Here is a 13,391-nt window from a genome sequence, read left to right as displayed (position 1 = left end):
TTTTCGAGTAAAGTAAATTAAGTGTGTCATGAAAACATCACTATTACTCAATCTTGATGAGTCCAGTACGCTTTCACGAATAATTTAAAGGTAAAAAACTACTTTGCATTGTAAGCCATTATTTTTGTTACCCACTTTGCGTGAAAAATGTGGTACTTTCGTTGATTTTTGAGTAAATCAAAATTTGAGTGTAATGAAAACATCACTATTATTCTTCAAGTATGTCCCCCAAACTGCTACGAACATTTCAAGGCTAAAAAACTAGAGGTTTTCGTTTGAAATTCAGTTTTGTTGACTACTTTGTGTAAAAAGTATGGAATTTTCGTAGTTTTCCTGGTAAAACAAAATAAGAGTGTTATTAGCACATTTTCATTGTTCATCAAAAATGTCGAGTACAATTCTACGAACAATTTAAGACCAAAAAAGCTATATGTCATCGCTTTGAATTTTGATTTATTGCTTATTTTATGTGAAAAATGGGGTATTTTAGCAGTTATTTGAGTAAGGTAAAATATCAGTGTACTGAAAAATCACTAATTTTGTATAAACATGTTCACTCCAGCTGTACGCATGATTAAGAGTCGAGAAAACCATATGTCATCGCTTTAAATTTTGTTTTATTGATCAATGTGCGCAAAAAATGCGTTCTCAAAAAAAACTAGGAAGTGCCTTTTGCTTAATAACTTTGGGTAGATGCATCTATTTCATATTTTTTTAAATGGACAATGATCTTGAAACCTGTCCGGTTCCATCGCAAAAAAAAGTTTTGAAATCGGTTGAAAAACGGCCGAGAAATCCCTTGTCAAATTTGGACTTCCGACTTTTTTTGGACCCTTGGTATTTTAGGAGTTAATTGTATTACAACACTGAAAGACGAGCATATTGTTTTTATGATAAAACTACCAGTTGTAGAAAGTCAAGATCAGCTCATTCAATTTTCAACTAGAGGCAACAAATATCAACGGGAGCAGAATCAATTTGGAGACCCAGCATGTGGCCAAATTCAGAAAGTCCATGTACAAGCAGAGCGAGAGATGCGTGTTATGCGACAACACTCACAAATTAGCTGATGAGTGTGTCTACAACGTATTAACCAACCAAGCGGCAAAGCGCAACATGTCCAAGGACACAAACCAATTCATTCTCAAAGAGATCATCCCAGGTACCATCCTTCTTGATACCCGAGTTAGGGTACACGTTTACGACTCTTGTGGAGATGACCGTATTATAGCAGCTACCACAATCATTGAAACGGAAAATTGCACGGTAATAATACACAATCAAACGTTCTTGCAGAGCTTCCAAACCTTATCGAATGCCGAGTTTTCCACACCAATTTTTGGGAAACGTATTGAAGCAAACAAGCAGATCACCGATGTAGAAGAAGTCCATCAGGCACACTAGGAGAACTTGGAGGAGATCGCAAGGATCCGATTGCAGCTGTCCAATTCACAAATGATCGGAGGAGCCACTGTTGCCGCCATAAACATTTTTCTTTTGATCATAGTCTATCTTCACAGATACAGGAAGCAGTGCTTTGGTAAACCAGCAGACACCAAGGCAGAAATCATTGCGGACAAGGTAACCAGTCTGGAGACTATATCATCAGAGGGAAAGCCAACACCTTCAAAGTTCATCCCCCTCCCAAGGCTTATGAGGTTAGAAATCCAGGAGAAGTCGAACGAGGACGCCCGACACTTAAGGGGGGAGACGTTAGGAGGAAGCCGGCCCCAGAACCCCAACACCAACACAGATAGAAACACCAGGGTGGCAACATCGACGTAGCAACAACAAAGTAAGACGCCATGCCACATTGGACGAACGAGCAGGCGCTATGAGGAAATGCAAACGCATAAACTGATGACACGCATCAATCGATTCGACCGATCACTCGATCGACGACGTACCCACAGAGAAACAGTCACCAAGCGGATAGGTTTGCTGAGTTGACATAATGAGTTTATAAAAGCCACTTTCAGTGTCTCGAATAAGTTAGTCTTGATCGTGAGTTGTAACTTAGTGTTTAATTGAATAAAATTGTTTATTTTTTATCGAATGCTAGACAGCATTCTAATTATTTGCACACACCGACTACCAATGTTAGGTAGTCATCGGCAAAACCATAAGAAGGAAAACCGCTATTATTGAGTTGCCTCAATAGCGTATCTGCTACGAGATTGCATAAAAGTGGTGATAAGACTGTTACAGGTTTTGGGCCCGGTGGATCCAAGAATACTTACCGGTTATCTCGAGGAAAACCAAATGGTTCGGCAATGTCAGAACCTTGGAAGTCGGTGATCTGGTGATCATAGTACAAGATAACATCCGGAACAGTTGGACAAGAGGGAAGGTGGTCCGCGTTTATCCTGGAAAGGATGGCCGCGTTCGCAAAGCAGACATACAAACTTCTGCGGGTATAGTTCAACGGCCGACAACCCTGCTCGCTGTCGTACATGTTCAAGAGCCTGTCCAGTGTATAGCAGAAGAAACTTCGTGCAATACGGGCGGGGCGTGTTGGCAACACGGGAACATCGCTTTCCAGCAGGGATCGATATTGGCCGAGTGACAGATCCCGTGACAGACAACTACAACGAAATGACTGGGGATAAGGGAAAACGTCAAACACTTAGAACAAACTGAAGACAGAAGAAGTGGACAAACACGTTAAAATTTATCTTTTTTCTCTTAAATTCTTATATTGGTTGAATTCGATTAAAACTGAAACTGTATACACTAATCTATTATCAACCTACATCTAATTGTTATCGTACGACGGGGAACATATGTACACGTGAGGACTAAAATTCTTGAAGTTTGTTATAGGACAGTCCGAAATCGTCCCCGCTCCGGTAACAAAGACTCTCCCTTGGGGGCATCCACAAACACTCAATTTCCTAATCGCCGCTTGACGCAATGTCGAGAAGAGATGTCGGTTTTTGAACATTTGGTAAGTCCAATTGGAAATAATTGGAGATAAACCATGACCCCGTGCGGCTTCCAATATGGCATCGAAAGGCACGTTGTCAAAGGCACTATCGATATTTAAGAAAACACCCAAGTGGGATTGCTTTTGAGCGAATGCCTTCTCGATATCGTAAACAATGTTGTTAAAAAGAGTCACAGTGGACTTTCCAGATTGGTAAGCATGTTGGTTCACGAATCACGAATGTGATGATCGACAATGCGTTCTAAGCATTTCAGAAGAAAAGAGGTCAAACTGATAGGTCTGAAAATCTTTGTTTCTTCATACGACGCACGTCCCACTTTCGGAATAAACCTTACAGTAATATCCCGCCAGGATTTGGGAATATACCCTGTAGTAAAACTGCAAACAAGTAGTTGTTTCAGTAGGCCGTGTCGATTTTTGCAAAATTGCGAATACACATTCCCGAATAGTCACAAATGGTTGCAAATGGACCCAAATGAAGCCCTACAAAATTTAAAAATTCTAAAAAATCGGTAAGCTAGTCCGCAATCGACTTGAAGTTTTATATGGGAATTTTAATTTTTCAGTATGGGGAAATCCAACTTTTCAAACTTTTGAAGAAAAAGGCACATTAAAGCAACTCTAAAAATCCGCTCCCCCCTTGAAGATTTAGTCCATATATTAGGGTAAATTTTGTTAGAATACAACTTTTTAGTTGCACGTAAGATAAAAGCGTTTTTAAATTTCGAAACAATGGACATTTTATTCGCATGATTTCTTACTTCTTTAACACTTATGTGGCCAGCAGGGTACCCGGGTACCTTTTTCAATTTCAAATCTCGATATTTTAATGGTTGTTGAGACTAGGATGTTGGAACTCTGTTAGATCTTAGATCTCGTGAATATACATCTATTAATGGGGTTGTCCGAATTTTAAAGTGAGGAGGGGCAGGGGGAAGGGCTCCTGCATTTTTTTATTACGTGGAAGGCCGGCAGGGTACCCGGGTACCCACGAAATTGAAATAATCATATCTCCGTCAATTTTTCATAGATTTTGGAAATTTTTAGCTCATTCAACTCAGAAACTCATCATCTATCGGGAAAATATTTGGTTAGACCGATCTAATCACCGTGGTTTTCGGAAAATCCATATTTTTGGGAGCATGTCCTTATACCATATTGAAACCCACATTGTTAAGGCTAGGGTATCTTAAAGTGTTTATGGTCAACCATGGCCCCACGAGAAGCGTGTTCCGAAATCACAGTTTCAAAGTCAACACGTTTTATGATTCCAGGCCAGTCAGATACAATATGCCAAAGCAATATTACGATGCTTGGTACCGAAATTGCTACTAACCTACCGAAAATCCCGTATATTGTATTGTATAAAAACATGGATCCGTAAATCCGGATTTTCCGGTACCCATGGTGATCGGACCGGTCCAACCAAATACGATCTCGATAGATAACACTAGTTTACAAAATAAAACGAAAGTCGTGAACTTCTGTCAACGACCAAAATTTTTGAAGCATATTTTAGCGCTGATTTCGGAACCGTGCTTTAAAAAAATTAAAGTAGAACCGTTTTTGAGTTTTAGCTCAATATCGAGTTTTACAACTTTTTAAAATATGGAATTTAATAAGATTCAAATATCTTGCGTATTGATCAACTAATTTTAAATCTTTTTCCATAAATTAAAAGCTGAATATAATACCATTCGATCACCTGAATGCAGGTTTTGCATCAGATTGATGAAAATCAAGATATTGGTGAGTTTTGGGGACGATCTCCTTAAATTTTAGCAAAATTTTCAAAAAAATATGAAGATATATAATTTTTTCTATAAGAAAAAAACAATCTAAAAATTCTTTTTCAACGTTCATTTGACATATCATATGTGGGTGAGTTACAGTAAAAAATTCAGCTCGATCGGAGCATTGATTACGGAGAATGAGATGTGTGAAGTGAGCGACTTTGCTTAAAAATAGAACAAAAATCGATTTCAAATCATCAACCTTGTATGGAAAGTCGAAAAAATTTCCGCTCTACTGTAATTTTTTTCCTTCGCGTTTTCGAACTCAGGGCATGATTCTATACCAAAAATGATCATCAGCTTACCGAGTTCAAAAATGCTGTAAACTAGTGTAATGAGTTTCTGAGTTGAATGAGGCAAAAACTTTTAAAATCGGTGGAAAAATCGCTGAGATATGATCATTTCCATTTCGTGGGTACCCGGGTACCCTGCCGGCCTTCTACAGGTGTTTTTTTTGCTGGCCACACTACGGTTAATTGGCATCACTGCACGTTTTGCGTGTGGAAGAGGGTGGTAACAGTCATCTGCGGCGTCACCACCCGTCGCTGGATGGAGACGCAAGTACCTGATAAAAATGAGATAGTTAGGATTGTAAATATTCTTGCAATATTGCTTTATAATAACTTGGTATCTTCGGCAAAGTTATTGGCATGGTCAAGAGCTGTCCAGTGATGAACTAAATCATTAGCAAATCCATCGCTGGGCGGCGCTAGTGCGCATACAAATTGCATGCAAAAGTATTAACGTATATGCGTGTATCTCAATAACGTGATAATTTAACTGTGTGGTATCTTCGACAAAGTTGTTGGCTGGACCACGGGCTATCCAGTGACGAACCAAGTAAGAAGGAATTCAACCGATAGGCGGCGCTAGTGTGCATACAAACTGGATGCAAAAGTACAAACTTATATGTGTGTATCTCAATAACGTGATAATTTAAGTAGGTGGTGTCTTCGACAAATTTGTCGGCTGGACCACGGGCTATCCAGTGACGAATGCAATACAGGCTAGACTCCTACTACACGGTTAGTTCGAGGGTGCAGTAGGAATCCGTGTTGTAGGAATCCCAGAGCTTATGGGATTTCGCCTAATTGGGGGTGTGAGCGAATATATCAGGAGTATTGTAAGATAGCACCATACTTTCTTTGGCAAAATTGTAGTACTAGAATAGATCTACCACACAATGCGAACTAACAGCATTAGTTGGCAATTTGGCCGATAGAGGCGCTATGTAGAAGTGGTTGCTTATGTTCACTCGCCAGTAGAAGCACTCATAAGTTATCGCTTGCGATATCTCAAGATCTACTTGATTTGGAACAGTGCTGTCTTCGGCAAAGTTGTTCAGTAGGTCAAGAACAATTTGGTGGTTAACCAATTAGTTTGTGATTTCGCCGCTAGGTGGTGCTAGTTGCCTAGTAAAGTTTCAAACTTCTCTAGCTCGCGATCCTGATCAGATAGAAAAGTGCCGTCTTCGTCAGAGTTTTTCAGGAAGTAAAATCCTATCTGGTGATTCAACATTTAGTTGGTGATTTCGCCACTAGGTAAAATTTCAAACTTCTTTAGCTCGTGATCCAGAGCAAATAGAAAAGTATCGTCTTCGGCATAGTTCTTCAGGAAGTCAAGAGCTATCTAATGACTTAACATTTAGTTTGTAATTTCGCCGCTAGGTGACGCTAGTTGTCAAGTAAAGTTTCAAACTTCTCTAGCTCGCGATCCAGATAAGCTAGAAAAGTGCCGTTTTCGTCAGAGTTTTTCGGGAAGTAAAAACCTATCTGTTGATTCAATATTTAGTTGGTGATTTCGTTGCTAGGTGGCGCTAGTTGTTAAGTAAAATTTCAAACTTCTTTAGCTCGCGATCCAGAGCAAATAGAAAAGTATCGTGCCTCTAGAGCCGACCTACTGATACTGATCGTTCTCGGCAAAGTTCTTCAGGAAGTCCAGAGCTATCTAATTAAATAACATTCAGTTTGTGATTTCACCGCTAGGTGGCGCTCTTTGTCAAGTAACATTTTAAACTTCTCTGACTCGCTATTCAAAGCAGATAGAAAAGTGTCGTCTTCCGCAAAGTTCTACAGGAAGTCAAGAGCTATTTAGTGAATAAACAATTAGTTTGTGATTTCGCCGCAAGGTGGCGCTAGTGGTCAAGTAAAGTTTCAAACTTCTTTATTTCGGGATCCATAGCAGATAGAAGAGGGTCGTCTGCGGCAAAGTTCTCCAGGAAGTAAAGAACAATTTGGGATTCAACATTAAGTTGGTGATTTCGCCGCTAGGTGGCGCTCTTTGTCAAGTAACATTTCAAACTTCTCTAGCTTGCGATCCAGAGCAGAAAGAAGAGGGTCGTCTTCGACAAAGTTCTTCTAGAAGTCAAGAGCTTTCTAGTGATTCAATTAAATTTGTGATTTCGCCGCTTGGTGGCGCCAGTTGTCAAGTAAAGTTTCAAACTTCTCTAGCTCGCGATTCAGAGCAGATAGAAAAGTGTCGTCTTCGGCAAAGTTCTTCAAGAAGTCAAGAGTCATCTTCTGATTAAAAATATAGTTTGTGAATTTGCCGTTATGTGGCGTCAATTGTCATGCAAAGTTTTAAAACACTATCTCAGGATCTATAGCAGATAGAATAGTACTGTCTTCGGCAAAGTTCAACAGGAAGCCAAGAGCATTCTGGTGATAAAACAATTCTTTGGTGATTTAGCTGCTAGGTGATGCTAGGCTGCTCGGAATCCATAGCAGATAGAAAAGTGTAATCTTTGGCAATTTTCTTCAGAAAGTATACAATTAACAATTAGGAGGTAGTTGGCAAGGCACGGTAAAGGCTGGGTATGCTGCGCAATTCAGATCCCATTGTGATCCACTAGCCTCTGCCCAGCAACTCCTATCCCTACCTCCACGCGGTACCGGCCGGAAACTATGAGCAACCTAAGATCGGGTAACCAACCCCGGTGGGAACTTTGGTCGTAGGCTGACAGGGATGGGGGGGTTTGCTTCGGCAAACCTGAGCGTCTGTTCTCCAGGAGGAGCGGCTCACAACAGCGTCTGACCCCCATGTTAGGGGCGGTTGATCTACGTCCGAGTGCCAGGGAAGGACTCTAAGCTCAACTGTGCACTATGGTCCTCCGGAAAGTAGGGGGTTGGTGTCAGGCCCTACGAGCCAGCCGTAAAAAACCATTGTAACGGAAAATCAGCAACAGAATAATACGAACCGAGACCAACGGCAACGATCCCAGCGAACAAAAAGGACTTGCGATTGGAAACTCGGTACGTGGAACTGCCGATATCTCAACTTCATTGGGAGCACCCGCATACTCGCCGATCTACTGAAGGACCGCGGGTTCGGCATCGTAGCGCTGCAGGAGGTGTGTTGGACAGGATCCATGGTGCGAACGTTTAGAGGTAATCATACCATCTACCAGAGCTGCGGCAACACACGCGAGCTGGGAACAGCTTTCATCGTGATGGGTGATATGAAGAGGCGCGTGATCGGTTGGTGGCCGATCGACGAAAGAATGTGCAGGTTGAAGATCAAGGGCCGATTCTTCAACTTCAGCATAATAAACGTGCACAGCCCACACTCCGGAAGTACTGATGATGACAAGGACGCATTTTACGCGCAGCTCGAACGCGAGTACGACCGCTGCCCAAGCCACGACGTCAAGATCATCATAGGAGATTTGAACGCTCAGGTAGGCCAGGAGGAGGAATTCAGACCGACGATTGGTAAGTTCAGCGCCCACCAGCAGACGAACGAAAACGGCCTACGACTCATTGATTTCGCCGCCTCCAAAAATATGGCCATACGTAGGACCTTTTTTCAGCACAGCCTCCCTTATCGTTACACCTGGAGATCACCACAGCAGACGGAATCTCAAATCGACCCCGTTCTGATTGACGGACGGCACTTCTCCGACATTATTGACGTCAGGACCTATCGTGGCGCCAACATCGACTCCGACAATTATCTGGTGATGGTCAAACTGCGCCTAAAACTCTCCGTCATCAGCAATGTACGGTACCGGCGACCGCCACGGTACAACCTAGAGCGACTGAAGCAGCCGGATGTCGCCTCAGCATACGCGCAGAATCTCGAAGCCGCGTTGCCAGACGAGGGCGAGCTCGATGAGGCCCCTCTAGAGGACTGCTGGAGTACAGTGAAAGCAGCCATCAACGACGCAGCCGAGAGCACCATCGGGTACGTGGAACTGAATCGACGGAACGAATGGTTCGACGAAGAGTGCAGAACGGTTTTGGAGGAGAAGAACGCAGCGAGGGCGGTAATGCTGCAGCAAGGGACTCGACAGAACGTGGAACGTTACAAACACAAGCGGAAACAGCAGACCCGCCTCTTTCGGGAGAAAAAGCGCCGCCTGGAAGAAGCGGAGTGTGAAGAAATGGAGCTGCTGTGCCGTTCCCAAGAAACACGGAAGTTCTATCAGAAGCTCAACGCATTGATACAAAAGTTACAGATCGGTTGAATTTTGACAATAAAAATGCACCAAGACAAAAATATATGTAGCCAAAAATCCTGAAGTCAAATCACTATGGTGTCTTCGGCAAATATGTTTGTAGTGTGATGACCAATAAATTTGCTGAAGACACCATAGTGATTTGACTTCAGCATTTTAGGCTACAAATTTTTTTGTCTTGGTGCATTTTTATTGTCAAAATTCAACCTATCTGTAACTTTTGTATCAATAGTTATCACTGAACTTTTTCAATAGTTTTTGAAAATTGAAATGTTTTGTAGTTCGTCACAGAAAAATGAAAACAATCGGTTGAGGCATAACTGAGATATGGCAATCCAAAGTTGACTAGTTTGTATGGGAAAACGGCTTTGGTGCATTTTTATTGTCCGATACTGTATATGGTTTCGTATTATGCGATTTACACAGTGTATTCTGTGTATCCTCGCCTCTGGCGTTTTCCAATCGATACCGATTTGGTTTTATTGTTGCTGTTCTTTGTTGTGCTGTTGTTGCGAAGAGTTTATTCTTACCTAGTGTTGGCGCAACACATGAACGGCGTCTTCTAGGCACGCTCAGCCGCAGCAGCAGCGCGGCGGTGCTCATTCAATTTGTATAGTTTTGCCTTCCCTTTATTGCACTGCTAGCAGCAAGCGACTAGGCGACTATTGTAACAGTCGAACTGGGCTGCGTGTTGCTAGCCTTCAGCGCATCACACTTTTGTGCGTATGTTTTATAATTGTCTGTCCGTACTATCACTGTCGCCTATAAAAGCGGCAGTGTGTTCCATATGTAGTTGGTTGTAAGAATCGTACCACCACAGAGCAGGAGCACTGCCTCTCTGTGGTGCGCAATAAATAGTACCTGGAGTCGAAGTAGTAGTTCGTTCCTTCTCGAGTCCCCCCGGGAGAGTATAACACAACGTGGGGCCTAACAAACCGCTGGACGAAACATTGGTGCCGTGACCAGGATGAAGGACACCCCGGAGGACCATCGGACGGACTACGAATTGCCTACGCCACCCGACAACTCACCAAGGGCCGAGCTGTCGCCCACTGGATCCTAGCATCCACTCGTTTGGACCGTAGCGTCCACCCGCCGGACCGTAGCGTCCCCTTGCCGGACCATTGCCGTCCACCCGTCGGACCCCGAGAGTCCACCTGCAGGCCGCGAGCGTATCATCGCCCTGCCAAGCTATCGATCATCGGACCTTTGCGTCCACTGTAGGCCGCGAGCGTACCATCGCCCTACCGAATCCACCGTCGGACCACGAGCGTCCATCCATGGGACCCAGCGTCCAACTGCAGGCCGCGAGCGCACCATCGCCCTGCCGAATTGTCATCCGTCGGACCCCGAGCGTCCACCCTTTGGGACCCCAGCGTCCACTGCAGGCCGCGAGCGTACCATCGCCGCCTGTCGAATAATCCACGTCGGACTTCGAGAGTCCTCCTGCAGGCCGCGAGCGCATCATCGCCCTGCCGAATCAACCACTCGTCGGACCCCTGCGTCCACCAGAAGGATCCCAGCATCCGCCCGTAGGACCCCCAGCGTCATCATTCGGCCAAAGCGCCATCCCTGGACCACAGCGTCAAACCCAAGCCAGCAATCATCCCACCAATGTGATTGCAATCAAGCCATCCGTCGTCGTCAACGTGAATGAAGACAACCAATCATCCAACCATCCCGAGATCGACTGTGCAGAAAGCGAATTGGATTCAATCAACCAAGCCAGAGAAACAACGTCAAGCAAAAACTACCTGGCCGACTGCGCACGTCGTCGTCGAAGAGCGAATCATCTTCGACCACAGCCGGACCTACATCGAACAGCAAGTCAGAGCAGCGAGCGCATCATCGCAGTCTGATCGCAACCAGCCGAAGCAGCCCATCCCCATCGGCTCGATCAACCGTCGTCGTCAGCCTGCCCGGCGCGAAAGATATTTTGAAAACGTGCGTTTTCGGGCGGGAGTATGTTGGCGCAACACATGAACGGCGTCTTCTAGGCACGCTCAGCCGCAGCAGCAGCGCGGCGGTGCTCATTCAATTTGTATAGTTTTGCCTTCCCTTTATTGCACTGCTAGCAGCAAGCGACTAGGCGACTATTGTAACAGTCGAACTGGGCTGCGTGTTGCTAGCCTTCAGCGCATCACACTTTTGTGCGTATGTTTTATAATTGTCTGTCCGTACTATCACTGTCGCCTATAAAAGCGGCAGTGTGTTCCATATGTAGTTGGTTGTAAGAATCGTACCACCACAGAGCAGGAGCACTGCCTCTCTGTGGTGCGCAATAAATAGTACCTGTAGTCGAAGTAGTAGTTCGTTCCTTCTCGAGTCCCCCCGGGAGAGTATAACACAACGTGGGGCCTAACAAACCGCTGGACGAAACACCTAGTTTGGGTAGTGACTACGGTTAGAATAGCTCAGATCAATCTTCAGCATAAAAGAACAGCAACGATCAATCTTTGTAGACTTACTTCGAGTTTCGACTGTTGGTGATTATGTTGGAAGGGGAATGGCGTTCAGTCTTTGGAGGAATAACTCAAAAACGGATTCTCAAGCTTTCATCCGACGTTTCGGTCGCTATATTGCGCCTTCTTCTGGGAATCTGTGGACAATGGTTCGATTTATGTTGTGTTTATGTTTGTGTTTATCTATGCGCAGCATGCTTGCCTGGTACTCATGTGAATTCTTGTTGTAGCGATACGTTACGTCTGGGACAAATGTGGCCTATGCTGTGGGCTCATACTGACGACAAAACGGAGCATAGTTAGTGAGTAGCATAAACACAAACATAAACACAACATAAATCGAACCATTGTCCACAGATTCCCAGAAGAAGGCGCAATATAGCGACCGAAACGTCGGATGAAAGCTTGAGAATCCGTTTTTGAGTTATTCCTCCAAAGACTGAACGCCATTCCCCTTCCAACATTTGTAGACTTATGAAAATGGTACAGCCAAGTGGCCTTGGTACAAGAACCTTACTTTCGTAAGGGACATTTCTATCTAGGAAACCTTGTGAACCCGGTTTTTGCTACTTTCAGTAAACATGAAATGGAAACTCGCGTGTTATGCCTCGAGCCTGTGTGCTTGTCAACAACGCAATAGTTGCTACACTCATCTCTGAACTAACCACCAGAGATGTATGTGCTATCACAATTGATGTATCTGTTGGAAATCTCAACAGGAAATACGACTATTGTTCGGTTTATTTACCGCATGATTAACCATCCCCTACGGATGCTTTCAAACAAGTCATGGCATACTGTACTTCAAAAGGCCTTCCGCTAATTGTTGGCAGCCATGCTAATGCTCACCATATCATCTGGGGCAGCTCAGACATTAACTTGAGAGGCTCCAGCTTGATGGAGTACTTAAGTAGTACAGATCTTACATTACTTAACATAGGCAACCGCCCAACTTTCATGGTATCTGCTAGAGAGGAAGTGTTAGATATAACGCTTTGCTCTAGCAGAATTAGTCACGAGCTGACCAATTGGCATGTGTCAGATGAAGAATCTTTATCTGACCATCGCTATATCTTTTTTTGAACATTTAAATGTTACTTCGCAAACATTGCGTTTCAGGAATCCTCGGTCAACAAACTGGGATCCTTTCACTGATTTGGTTGCGGCCAAATTTCATGGATACTCACCATCCATTGACACTCCAAGTGATTTAGATGATGCCGTTGATACTACAACGACCTTCATCATGGAAGCTTTTGAAGAAGCTTGCCCTCTGCGGTCTGTGAAGACCACAAGAGGAACCCCTTGGTGGAACTCTGATCTGACGAAGCTCAGGAAACAATGTAGAAAGAGTTGGAACAGACGACGTTCGGCTGGTTTGAAGGCTTTCAGGTCAGCTCGCAAGGCCTACAGGAAAGCTCTCCGGTTTGCTGAACGATCCGGCTGGAAAAACCTTTGTACAAATGTTTCCAGCTTGAGTGAAATCAGTCGGTTAAACAAAATCCTTGCGAAATCTAAGGATTTCCGAGTGAACGAACTTCGTTTGCCAAATGGCGATCTGACTTCTTCTGATGAGGAAGTTCTGGAATGCTTATTCAGCACACACTTCCCTGGATGTGTGGATATTACATCTTCGGATGAACCTGATGTCTTTTCTAGTAGTTATGATTCTTTAGCTTTGGCTCGGAGTATTGTAACTATAGAATCGATTGAGTGGGCTCTTAATAGCTTTG

General features: G+C 43.9%; 1 protein-coding gene across 11 annotated transcripts in view; it reads right to left on the bottom strand.

Moving 5' to 3' along the window:
• LOC134288082 (scavenger receptor class B member 1) overlaps nt 1–13,391 on the bottom strand; it is a 682,758-nt gene that overhangs the window by 280,469 nt on the left and 388,898 nt on the right. Inside the window, exon 7 of one of the 11 annotated variants that reach the window (XM_062851798.1) lies at nt 838–2,599. The exons of the other annotated variants lie outside the window; for them this stretch is intronic. Coding sequence (XP_062707782.1) covers nt 2,237–2,599 — 363 coding nt within the window. The 3' untranslated portion in view covers nt 838–2,236. Of the gene's footprint in view, nt 1–837; nt 2,600–13,391 lie in introns of those variants that run through there. 11 annotated transcript variants of the gene reach the window in all.

This window comes from Aedes albopictus, chromosome 2, assembly GCF_035046485.1.
Source record: "Aedes albopictus strain Foshan chromosome 2, AalbF5, whole genome shotgun sequence".
Classification (NCBI taxonomy): domain Eukaryota; kingdom Metazoa; phylum Arthropoda; class Insecta; order Diptera; family Culicidae; genus Aedes; species Aedes albopictus.
This window is presented reverse-complemented; position numbering and strand designations above follow the sequence as displayed.